General features: G+C 42.8%; 1 protein-coding gene across 1 annotated transcript; it reads left to right on the top strand.

The window, feature by feature from the left end:
- The first annotated feature begins 8,736 nt into the window (after positions 1-8,736).
- LOC147459252 (pentatricopeptide repeat-containing protein At4g18520, chloroplastic-like) lies at positions 8,737-13,077 on the top strand. The gene has a single exon (XM_086510544.1). It carries the CDS (start codon positions 8,965-8,967, stop codon positions 11,779-11,781), a length of 2,817 nt encoding a protein of 938 aa, XP_086366670.1. The 5' UTR covers positions 8,737-8,964; the 3' UTR covers positions 11,782-13,077.
- The last annotated feature ends 224 nt before the right edge of the window (positions 13,078-13,301 follow it).

Here is a 13,301-nt window from a genome sequence, read left to right as displayed (position 1 = left end):
GGAAATTGGTTCCATCCAGCTTCTTGATATTGTAAAGAGCAGTGTCCTGTGATCCAGCCATAGCTACGCTTCACAGTGGTTTACTTTCCTGGGAAAAATTCGGCAGAGTTTCCCCTATAAACTGACCTCTGAACCAATATCAACCTGTCAAATGAACCAAGAAAGCTTCAGATTCTGCATAAATTTCGGCAGAGTCTCCTTTGTAAAATGGCTCTGGTGTACTCAAAAAACAACTCAAAAAACACTGTCTCTCTGACACTGTAAGCTGCGGGTAAACCTGTCCTGCACCTGTACTGTCTCTCACTGTCCTGTCACTGTCCTGTAAGCATAGACTGTGACAATGCCTCAACGGCAGTAAAGAAAAGATGCAATCCCAATTGTCTAACTCACAGTCAATACATCCTAGATGCCTATCTAAGGGTGCTCGAGGGATCGCTCCAAGACCTGTATCACCGAAAGGATCTCAACATTCGAGAATCCCCCAGCTCAATAAAACCTCACTCGACCTTCAACAAAGGCTGCAGTAAATCTGACAGTACATAGACTTCCCACAAAGTCATACATCCACAAATTTCCCACTATATGTTGTAACCGCTGCGGCGGTTGTTTGCTGCGTGACTCACAGCCAGCAAACCCTCAACAAACATACATCATCTCTGACAATACATCCCATGTGGAAGTACCTGCAATGTCAGGATGAAATCTAGAATATCAAGCAGCAAACACAAGCTACCTGATGAACTAGTGGATGTCGCCTACAGTCTGTGTGTAGATGCGCCCGTGTCGTATGTGACACGCCTCCAAGAACTGTGAGTCATCCTTCGATGTGTAGACAACCACAAATCAACACTCTGGGAGTGTCGATATCCTCAGCACCTGCAGTCGTAGGCCGAAAACCCCAAATTTGCAGAGTCGGATCTGCACCCGCCGAGACCACGTAGTCAAAAATGGCATGCGCAGACCTTTGTCGAAGCCGAACGGTGGCCGAGATGACCTCAGAATGAAATTCTGGCAACACCAAGCCCTTCGACCTCTCCCACGAGATTTGGGGCCGTGTCTTCGCCTGTCGAATTTCACTCCAATCTGAGTTGGTGACTCTAGCCTCCTGCAGTGCTGCCCCGAGCCTCGATCTGAGCTCTAATACCAGTTGAAGGAGTACGAGTGGAAGTGCGACGCGAGAGAGAGTGCGAGAAGAAGAGCACGACGATATGGTGAACTCGCTCTACTGTAATGTGTAGAGCATAGTGAGTTCTTATTAGGTTTTACAAAAGAATATGTGTACATACCTGGCGGCCCGCCCACTTACCTGGGCGACCACATTGGGATTTATACCCCAACATATGGCTCAGAGAAGCTTGAAGATTTTTGCAAAGATTTGGGCTTACTCCCCTTTGTGGACTGATCATGTCCTCAAGGCATGGAACATCCCTTTACTCATGTGCTAGCTCTCGTTCACTGCATCACTCCAGGGGGGATTTGTTACCATATACATGTGATAGTGATGTGGGTGAACACACTTAGGACCACCGGGGCATTTTTCCCTCTCTAGGAGGTTCCCCCCCCCCCCCACATTGTATATATGCCCATCATTCTAGGGCTATTAATCTTTCCATTGTACACTAAGCAATACACTCTTTGTTGTGTGCCTTGAGCTTCCTTCGTCTTCTCCAAGCTGTGTGTGTTTCCCTGCAAACCTAATTCCAACAGGGTTCTAGTATTTTAGGCTTTAATGGGAGTTTCTTTAATGCATATGCTTAGGTCTAGATTAATGTAAGGGTTTGTTTCAACCTCAATGCATAAACATAGGGTTAGTCCCCAAAGGAATGTTTGACAACCTCATTACTATATTCAAGCCTAAATGACACAGAGAGGGAGTTATACCCAAAGAGTGGGATACAATATTTCAGCCATTAGTCCCCACTATAGTGTTTAATGGAAGACCATCCTTAACATGGTGCAAAAAAATTTAGTAGTCCTAAAGGGGGTATGATATTTTTGGCTTTTATGGGAGGTTCTTCAATGCATATGCTTAGGTCTAGATTTTAAAAAAATCACTTTGAGACAGATATTTTTAAGGTGTAAGATAAGGTGTCTGTAACAGGCTGACAATGATGTGTGTGTGTGTGTGTGTGAGAGAGAGAGAGAGAGAGAGAGAGAGAGAGAGAGAGAGAGAGAGAGAGAGAGAGAGAGAGAGAGAGAGAGAGAGAGAGAGAGAGAGAGAGAATGCCAACAAACTAGGTTTGGGTGGATTTTTTGGAAATTATCAACTTATTTAAGCTCTCAACTTGAAAATTGAAAGTGTAGGAAATCTTTAACATTACTAATAAATAACCATAGATTATGATTTGGTTACCTATTGATTACTATTGGTTTTATAAAATAAAAGTATTCAATTGATCTTGGATTGCATTAATCACAGAAGGTTACAAATAGCCCTGGCATAACCTTTGCACAAGGATCTTTATAAAAAAATACATCAAAGGAGATGCACCTCCACTAATACTCTTTCTTGTGAAGCTTGCTATTCTTGTTCCTTCTACAAAGGAGTTTCCACCAGCATGTTTCTAGAACAACATTTGTGTCTAGAGGCTCACACTTATTTTGAAAGAGTAATGTATTTCTATACTACCGAAACAGCTCTCAAAGATGTAGCTTGCTATGCATATGTCAGTTAGAAGATCTTCATTGTCAATGCATCTAGAGCCCATAGCAAGGTCCCATCTAAAGAAGGGAGTTTCTAGATGTTTGTACACCCACCTGCAAATTTTACATGTGAAGAATTTGATTTTAGGACATTCCTAGAATAGGTGCATGAGGGTTTCGTTTGGGTGTTTGCATCTGACACAATTATGTTCGGATAGACCTCTTGCTTTTGCCTTACTCCAATTGGCATGAATCCAAAAAGAACTTTCCAAACAAAAACTTTGTCTCTCTCTTTACATTTGGCCTTCCAAATGTTTCCAACTACTTGACTTCATTTGCTTGCAGCCCACTTTCTGGAACAGATCCTGTTGAGGTGTTCGATCCAAGCCTCTATAGAGCATAGATTTTAATAAATTGTTTCAGTCTTTGGCGAGCAAAATAGTCTATCTTTAGACCACTTCCAAGCTTTCCAATCAAACAGTGTGGAGCAAGGAGGAAGGGTTAGGTTTGAGTTTTTATCAAGTAATCTTTTGATGAGGATCTCCTCCTAGAGTGAGAGATTGTTGCACAGATTTAAATGCTCCAGGGATTTCCAATCCCCTTTTTTATAATCCCAAAGAGAATCCTAGATTTCAAAGCCCTTGTTGTTAAGATTCTTAACTATTTCAATCCAATGGTTCTTAAGGCCCAAGTCATCCCCAAAGGAGCCCCAAGGAGACCAATGTCTAGTCGTACCCTTCTAGTACGTAGTCTCTTCCTTCCACATGAGCGCATCTACAACTTTACAACATTTTCTATAAATTTACCAAGAAATACCCCTAATTGAGCCCTTACACAGATGGGGGGGAGAAGACTGCTGATATTTCAATGAATTTCTCAATAAATCCCCCTAATTGAGCCCTTACACCAATGGGGGGAAGAAGTTTGTTTTGTATGTTGAGGCTGGACCATGTGCCACCCTTGGACCGCATGCGGGCTTCCATTACCATTTCCCTTGCCATACAAACCCATCTCTCTTCAAAATTGGCAAGGGTGCAGAAAAATTTAGCGCATAAAGCCCAATCATGAGCGACAAGGTCAGGGATGCCTAGTCCACACCTTGAGCTTTTGGTTTGGCAATAGCCTCCCATTTACCCCATTGCCACAGTCTACCTGCGATCAATTTATTGCTCCACAAAAACTCCTTGATTGGATCCAAGAAGGGATTCCAATTTTTTTGGGATAGTTGCAAGAATGGTGACATGAAGGTTATACATGGGATGAAGAAGGTATTAATTATCCTAGCTCTATAGTGGAAGGGAATTAGGATAAACTCCCAACGCTTCATTTTCTTTTTAATTGTTTCTTGAACCCAATCAAAGGCCATCTTGTGGGTAGTTCCTTCCCCAACATGCACCCCTAAGTGTCGTAAGATGTTACCTCTCTTAACAACCTCTCCAATCCAACCTGAAGGATCAGTATCTTCTTCCCTCAAAGAGATAAGTATTAATTTTTCTATGTTTACATTGAGACCCTGATGCTGTGGCAAACACCTGGACAATCTCCAAGGATTTTCTAACATGATTCCCTTCCATTTCGAGGAAGAGTAATGAGTCGTCAGTGAGCATCCTAATAAGCAGTTGTTTTCCATTTTGGATGTGAATCCCTTTAATCACTCCTCTTGCTGCCGCATATTCCAACATAGCAAGTAGAGGGTGGGTGAAGGCGGCAAACCAAAGCGGCTTTTAAGGGGCACCCTTGACAAATGGACCTCTTGACGTCAAAGTAGCCAACTATTCTTGAATTGAAGGGCAATTCTGAGGAGCTTCCTTATCCAAGAGTACTTACAGCTTGACATATTCGTGGACTGAACCTCAAAGTCTAAAACGTTTCTTGCACAAATGACTAGGTTATCCTATCATACGCCTTATCTAGTTCTAGTTGCCAAAAAAAAACATTCCTATTTCTTGAACTTGGCATATTATATACCTATCATGGCCGCTAGGATGTTATCATATTTAGACCTCCCTTTAATAAATCCATGTTGGTGGGGAGAGATGACATCAGCTAACACAGGGGTCATTCTTTCAGCAATGAGTTTAGCCAACACCTTGTACACCACAATCATCATTGTGATTGGTCTCCAGTGTTTGACTTGAGAGCATGCTGGGATGAGCTTAATCATTCCTTTCTTTACATTGGATTCAAGCATGCCTTTAGTAAAGGCTCTGTTGACCATATGCAAGAAAGATGGGCCCATAATTTCCCAGAACTCTTGACAAAACTCGATCGTGATTCCATCCCATCTTGGCGACTTTTCTTTGCCCAGCTTTTTGAGTGTCATCCAGGGAGAGTGAAGGGCCTTACCAAGTAGTTCGCTCGGTTTGAGTCCACATATATTGGGGTGGCTGTAAAAATCTTATCCATGGCTTCTCTGATTATAGGAGATGGAGAATCTTCCTTTCCAATGATTTGGCTGCTGAGATGATCTAGCATCACTTTTCCCATCTGATCAGGGTTATTGAATTGAACTCCTTGGTTCTTGATCAATGAAGAGATGGAAGCCTATCATTTTCTTACCTTGACTGTTTTGAGTAGAGTGTTTTTGTTGGCCTCCTTGGTCTTAATGCTCCTCTCCTTGGCATGAAGTATAAGGATACTAGTCTCCTTCAGTTCTCTTTCATGCAAGGTCTGATTGATATTCATCCATTCCATGTGTTCTTGGTTAAAGGTCTTGCCTTGCATTTTGTTTTTGCCTAGCTCCTCAAATCTAAACTTGAAGATTGAAATTGCATGGTTGCTAGCCTTTTTGAGCATTGATCCAACTCTCTTGATTGCAGTTTGGATTTTTTTACTAAATCTTTTTCATAAGTCAATCCTCTCCTTGATGATGTGCTGGCTCATTTCTTTCATAGCCCAAGACACCAGAACCTTAAAGTGAGCATTTTTAAATAGATGTGCGAAGATGATTAGTTTCTTGGCACCCTGCGGGCGGCTGATGTAATTCTTTTGAAGAAAAAACCAAGGTTCTAAGAAGAGGAAAGTGGTATGAGAGACTTTCATTCATGAGGACTTGCATAAGCAATGAAGAAGGCACCTGATCACCACTGTGAGATAAATAAATCCTGTCTAGTTTGGAGGCAAATTGGGAGCATTAGAGACTGTAGTAAGTGAACTCCGCATCATCTTTCCAAGGGCCAGTCTTATAGGCATCAACCAGAGCCCATTTATCCTCTTGGGGACACCCATTTCTTACGCTCACCCCTAGCAAGAATGCTTGAAGGGCCCTGCCTATCTTGTCTGGAACAAACCATATTAAAGTCTCCCAACAAACAAAATTCCCTTTCTATTTTTAATTGTGAAAGGTCATTCTATAACATCATCGTGCCTTTGGAATCATTAGGAGCATAATGTTGACAATAGTGAGAAAGTTGTTATGTACCTTAATAGACACCGCAAGAGCCCTCCCAGATGGGTGTTGAAAAAAAAACTTTTGGCTCCATGTCCTTGTGAACTCTTGTCATCACTCCACTAAAACCATCAGGAGTGGTGCCATAAAAGAACAACAATTCACCAAGCGTTTGTTTTCTCGGAACTGAGGCATCAAGGTGGTGTTCCTGCAGACACCAACAATCAACATATTTTCTCCTCTTCATGAATTTTCAAAGCTTTTCTTTCTTATCTTTCATTCTTATGCCCTTCACATTCCACAACAACACTTGTAGTGTGGGGTTCATGGGGAGAGAGGGACAAAAACCTCAACATCTGACGCCTACCCAGTCTACGTCGCTCTGGTCCCAAGAGAATCCATAGGCTCTTCTGAGTCAGTGGATTTCTTTACCTGTAGCACTTCAAAGGGATTGCGGAGAGGGATGCCAAAAGTCCCTCCTTTTAGAGGAGCGAGGATTGTAGAGGTGCCTTTTCCTTTCAAGGCACTAGAAGCCACCAATGACATGGATTCTCTTGCCACTGTCTTCACCCTCTTGACCCTCTTCAACCATGGGACTTGCACGGCCGACATAGTTGTTATTGTTAGAAGTTTGGGTGTAGTAGAAGGAAAGATTAAAAAAAATTTATTGCTTGGGTAGTTAGGGATTTGCGATGTGACACTTTGCTTCTCCACAGTCTTCTCCTGCATTTTTGTGCCTTCTTTGTCACAAATCGTAGCCTCTTTTTTCTCCCTACTCTTGTCTCTTCATCATTCTTTATCTGATTCTCACTTGCTACCACAATTGGTTCCCTAACAAGGACCTGATTTTCGTCCCCTATAATGGAATCTTGCACTTTAGGATTGGTGTCTATTTTAGCCTTCATGGGACAATCCTTGGCAAAGTGACCAAATTTGTTACACTCAAAGCATGCCCCAAAGTAGGTCTCGAAGTTGAGAGGAATTGCAATGAGCCCAACTCCAACATTGATCACCATGCTCTTTGGTGGTGAGGTAGAAACATTCCAACCTATACAAACCCGAATAGAGGTCTTGCTTAGACCCCTCTGTCAGGAACAAATAGACGGGTTCCCAGCTAGCTGGCAAGCATCTTGATGTTTAGAAAAAACAAATATCAAGATAGCCGTGAAAGTTTCAAGAGACACATTTGTGATATTAAAATCTAATCACATCATTCTTATTATAGTAAGATCAAAGTCTATTTTTGCATAAAGAACATGTGTAATCTATATATCACAGAGCACTAAACCTTACGATTACTCCGCTCGTTTGGAGAAGTTTGCAATCCAATATCTTGCCTTTGAGAAAGTACAAACAAATTCATTAGAGCAATAGTTAGACTTTTATATCGTTAAAACTTTCCAAAGTTATATAAAAAGTGGTTAGTGCACAAATTTAGTGAGTGCCATTCAAGAGAGTTGGCATATTGTCTCTATAAAATTAATATAAAATGGAAGCTACACCTTGTCCCATAGTCTCGTTCCTATTATATATGCATGTCATTCAAGAACGTGGTACCGAACCTCAAATTCTCACTGATAAGTTAACGTTGGCACCAATTTTAGTCACATTGTGGTCAGTGCTCATGTCACTGCAATTCAATGAGATAAGAGGTGTAAAATATGCAAAATATTTATAACAAATGGTTAAAATACAAACATAAATGATATGATTGCATTTCTAAACAATTGTGCTTGTTGCAATCGGCAATGGAATTAAAGAACAATGGTGTCTATCCCCTCTTCCCTATTTCTCTCTCTTCAACCTCTATCTCCATATATTCATGTATCTGTATTTGTTAATTGGATTGAATATGAAAAGAAAAAGCAAGGTTTTAATGGCCATGTTGTATAGTAAATTCCTTACTTTATTGAGATCCAAATCATGAGTTATGTGCATCCTTATCTTCTTACTAGTTCTTGGTCTTATGAAGAATAATATGGGCATTCAACTTGTATTAATTTGGCTAACGCTTTTTCTCTTACCACATTTCTTTCCAAGTTGTATACTAATAGGGGTCTAAGTTTGGGAACTATTAGAGTTCGTAAATTCTTTTCTTCATAGCATGTACATCACTATTGTTGTTATGAAACACGTTTTTTACATCAAGTTTTTATTCTTAACTAATATAAGTGTCTTGTTTCATCCCTTCCAAGAAGAGAATTTTGTTATTCTATTTTAAGTGTTGTGTTGTTTCAATTTAAGTGCATTCAATATCAAAGTCTCGCCTATGTAGAGTTTACTTATTGGTTATACTTGCATCTCTTAAGATTGTTGGTGTTGTTTCAATTTAAGTGCATTCAATATTAAAGTCTCACCTCTATAAACTTTACTTACTAGTCATACTTACATCTCTTAAGATTTGCTACTCAAACCTTTCTATAAGCTAGGATATGTTTGACAATTTATCCTACTCTAAGGTCTTTAGTATGCTAATCTCTCAAAAAATCACTTGAAAATCATTTGACACCAGGTATGATGGTCTTTGGGTGCTTCGCATCATGGAGCTTGTCGAATGTTTGATGTTAATGATACATGTTTTATAATGCTTGCTAGGATGAAGCTCCTTGATGTTGCTACTTTGTGTAGAAAGTCACCCTTGCATACCCTTGGAGTGCTCACTACATGCTACATTGCTAGGACCTCCCAAGTTTTTGTTTGTCACCAGGCTTCTAGGCTTGTGTCAAACTATTTCGTCACAGATTGAACTTTGAAGTGAGACGCTATGCCAAACCCATGCAGGCAACGACGAAGACACTCACTTTCCTGCTTGCAACTAACATACGGGGTGTAGAAAATCGATGTTACGCTAACGAACTCGATTCGTTCTCTCTCCAAGCGCCACTGGTTTCGTGTTCACAGAGCAGCCAGCACTATCCTCTGCACAAGCAAATATGGAGAGGAAGAGAATGAGCCTTTCTTTTGTGAGCTCACTTAGAGACTGTGCTAAGAAGAAGGATTTGTACCAAGGCACTATGGTACATGCTCATATTCGTGATAGTGGGTTACTTGAAAACAACACATACTTGGGCAATACGTTAGTCAGTATGTACGTCAAGTGCGGTGCACTTGTCAGAGCGCAGCAAGTCCTTCACGAGCTTCCTGTCCGGAATGTTGTCTCTTGGAGTGCATTGATTGCAGGATATGCCCAACAGGGGCAGGGCCAGGAAGCTCTGGGCTGTTTTCAGCAGATGCAAAGAGAGGGCATCTCTCCAAATGCAGTCACATACACTTGCATCTTGAAGGCATGTGGCATTACTCAAGACATAGATATGGGCAAAAGAATTCATGATGATATTGTTAGTCAGGGACTGTTGAAAAAAAGCGTCGTGCTTGGCACTGCCTTGGTCGATATGTATGCCAAATGTGGTGCACTTCAGAAAGCGCAAAATGTGCTTCAGGAGCTGCCTGCCCGGGATGTTGTCTCTTGGAGTGCATTGATCGCAGGATATGCACAACAGGGGAAGGGAGAGGAAGCTCTGGGCTGTTTTCAACAGATGCGAAGCGAGGGCATCTCTCCAGATGCAATCACCTACACGTGCATCTTGAAGGCATGTGGCGCCACACAAGATGCTGATATGGGCAAAAGAATCCATGATGATATTTTAATTCAGGGGCTGTTGAAAAAAAACGTCAAGCTTGGCAATGCCTTGGTGGACATGTATGCGAAATGTGGTGTACTTGAGACGGCACAAAAAGTGCTTGAGGAGTTGCCCATCCGGAATGTCGTCTCTTGGACTGCACTCATTGCGGGATATGTCCAACAGGGGCAGGGCGAGGAAGCTCTGGGCTGTTTCCAGCAGATGCGAAGCGAGGCTATCTCTCCAGATGCATTCACCTACGCTTGCATCTTGAAGGCATGTAGCACTACACATGATGCTGATATGGGCAAAAGAATTCACGATGATATCTCTAGTCAGGGGCTATTGAAAAAAAACGTCGTGCTTGGCAATGCCTTGGTCGACATGTATGCCAAATGTGGAGTACTCCAAAAAGCACAAAAAGTGCTAGACGAGCTGCCTGTTCGGGATGTTGTCTCTTGGAGTGCACTGATTGCGGGCTATGCCCAACAGGGCCAGGGCCAGGAAGCCCTGGGCTGTTTTCAGCGGATGAGAAGCGAGGGCATCTCTCCAGATGAAATCACCTACGCTTTCGTCTTGAAGGCATGTGGCACTACTCAAGACGCTGATATGGGCGAAAGAATTCACGATGATATTGTTAGTCAGGGACTACTGAAAGGAAACATCGTGCTTGGCAATGCCTTGGTCGACATGTACGCCAAATGTGGTCTACTTCAGAAAGCACAAAAAGTGCTTGAGGAGCTGCCTGTCCGGGATGCCCTCTCTTGGAGCGCTTTGATTGCAGGATATGCCCAACAGAGCCAGGGCCAGGAAGCTGTGGGCTGTTTTCAGAGGATGCGAAGTGAGGGTATCTCTCCAGATGCAATTACCTTCGCTTGCATCTTGAAGGCATGTGGCACTACGCAAGATATTGATATGGGCAAAAGAATTCACGATGATATTGTTAGTCGGGGGCTGTTGAAAGAGAACGTCGTGCTTGGCAATGCCTTGGTCGACATGTATGCCAAATGTGCTGTACTTCAGAAAGCACAGAAAGTGCTTGAGGAGCTACCTGTCCGGGATGTTGTCTCTTGGACTTCATTGATTGCAGGATATGCTGAACAGGGGCAAGGCAAGGAAGCTCTGGGCTGTTTTCAGCGGATGCAAAGCGAGGGCATCTCTCCAGATGCAATCACTTACGCTTGCATCCTGAAGGCGTGCAGTACTACTCAAGATGCTGATACGGGCAGAAGAATTCACGATGACATTGTTAGTCAGGAGCTGCTGAAAGAAAACGTGGTGATTGGGACTGCCTTGGTCGACATGTATGCCAAATGTGGTCTACTTCAGAAAGCACAAAAAGTGCTTGAAGAGCTGCCTGTCCGGGATGTCGTCTCTTGGAGTGCACTGATTTCCGGGTATGCTCAACAGGGGCAGGGCCAGGAAGCTCTGGGCTGTTTTCAGCAGATGCGAAACGAGGGCATCTCTCCGGTTGCAATCACCTATGCTTGCATTTTGAAGGCATGTGGCACTACGCAAGACGTTGATATGGGCAAAAAAATTCACAATGATATTAATAGTCAGGGGCTGTTGGAAAAAAACATAGTGCTTGGCACTGCCTTGGTCGACATGTATGCCAAGTGCGGTGCACTTCAGAAAGCACGAAAAGTGCTTGAGGAGCTGCCTGTTCGCAATGTTGACTCTTGGAATGCACTGATTGCGGGATATGCCGAACAGGGGCAGAGCAAGGAAGCTCTGGGCTATTTTCAGCGTATGAAAAGCGAGGACATCTCTCCAGATGAAGCCACCTACGCTTTCATCTTGAAGGCATGTGGCACTATGCAAGATGCTGATATGGGCAACAAAATTCACGATGATATTGTTAATCAAGGGCTGTTGAAAAAAAACATCATGCTTGGCAATGCCTTGGTCGACATGTATGCCAAATGCGGTGCACTTCAGAAAGCACAAACAATGCTGGAGGACCTGCCTGTGCGGGATGTCATTTCTTGGAGTGCACTGATTTCCGGTTATGCCCAACAGGGGCAGGGTCACAAAGCTCTGGGCTGTTTTCAGCGGATGCAAAGTGAGGGCGTCTCTCCAGATGAAATCACCTATGCTTTGGTCTTGAAGGCTATGCTTACATCTTGAGACTTGAAGGGATATGCCATTACGCAAGATGCCGACCTGGACAAAAAGATGCAATCACATATGCTTTGGTCTTGAAGGCTATGCATACAGCTTGAAGGGCTGTGGCATTACGCAAGACACTGACATGGGCTTAAAAAGTTTATGAATTGTTGATAGTTGGCAATGCAAAAAACATTATTTTTGGAATGCTTTGAGATGAGAAGAGAGTGGCTTGCCGAGAAAAAAAGAAATGGAGAGAGAAGGAGCTTGCACAATATGTATGCCATATCTGTTCCTCTAGACTCCGAGTCTGCTTCCTCTCCCTCTCTCGCACTCTTATGCGCACATTGTTTTCCTATTGCTGGAGTCCATCAACATCACTGGGCAAGCACGAGTAGATTCGTGGTGATAGCTCCATGGGAACGGGACTGTCATTTTTGAATAGACCAGGCATCCATGTTTGATTAGCATAGATCGCCCGCTCACCTTTTAGGTAGAGGTGGGCTTTACCATGGCTATCATTGCATCTGCGTGTGTGTATTTAAATTTTTACTTGGTTGGCCTTAGGGCTTTTTCTGAAATGAGGCTAAAGGATGCTCCACTTGGCATAGCAGCTATCATCGATCTGAAGACGATCAGACGATGTGGGTGCTCCATGCTTTTGTTATCGCGATGACTATACTTGGTCGCATGGCCGCACGGCTGAAAACTGGGCAAAAATAATGATGAGCACTGCAGCTTTTTCCAGTGCATAGCATGAGCGGTAGACATGATCGATGTATGAAAGTGATCGAAGGACTCGCAGAGAGCATGATGATCGCAAGGATAGATACAATGGATCAGCTGGTAGTGATAACGATGATAAACGCAAAGACCAGAGGGATCGAAACCCTAGCTCTTCGATCCCTAGCTCTTTAAAAGGGCATCATCCACACGAACTTCAGTTATTCAATGTTTACTGAGGTAGGGTTTCACATGTCATGGTCTTGGTTGCTTTGTGCAGCTGCATGCTTTCACGATTGGAAGGGATTGTGCATGTGTCGCAAATTGCCACACATATGATTGCTGATGCAAAAGATGGTTGTGAGAGAGATCAAGAGGTATGGGTTAAGGTTGTTTGCATGATTACGTATACAATTAGCTTTTCCGTGAGGGATGTGGACAAAAAGACCGATGACAAAAAGCACTTTGGATGAATAAGCAAGGAAATGTGTCACTACTAGTGGAGGAATGGTTGAAGGATGTGGTTTTACCTTCCGCTGCAATGGATATTACATCTCCTCAAGTTTCTTTATGGAGTGCTTCTCTTGTGATCTAGCGCAATGAATGAGAACTCAATTGGCCTAAATGAAAGTTACTTTGATGATAACAAAGGGGATCATGTGGATCCTCTCGCTACCGATGCAATACTGATAAGTACCTATTACCATATTATGATGTGTGTGAACACGCTTAGGATTGATAGGTACTTTTTCCCCTCCCTAAGAGGTTTTTTTCTCCAGCTTATATATATACTTATCACTCTAGGGCAAGCCTATCTT

Source organism: Adiantum capillus-veneris, chromosome 4 (assembly GCF_014529385.1).
Source record: "Adiantum capillus-veneris isolate H3 chromosome 4, ASM1452938v2, whole genome shotgun sequence".
Classification (NCBI taxonomy): Eukaryota; Viridiplantae; Streptophyta; class Polypodiopsida; order Polypodiales; family Pteridaceae; genus Adiantum; species Adiantum capillus-veneris.
Note: the sequence above shows the minus strand (reverse complement) of the source record. Positions and strands in the feature narration are given on the sequence as shown.

What these genes read in the sequence shown, in the direction of transcription:
- LOC147459252 (XM_086510544.1), top strand. Translation starts at nt 8,965, where the DNA reads ATGGAGAGGAAGAGAATGAGCCTTTCTTTTGTGAGCTCACTTAGAGAC.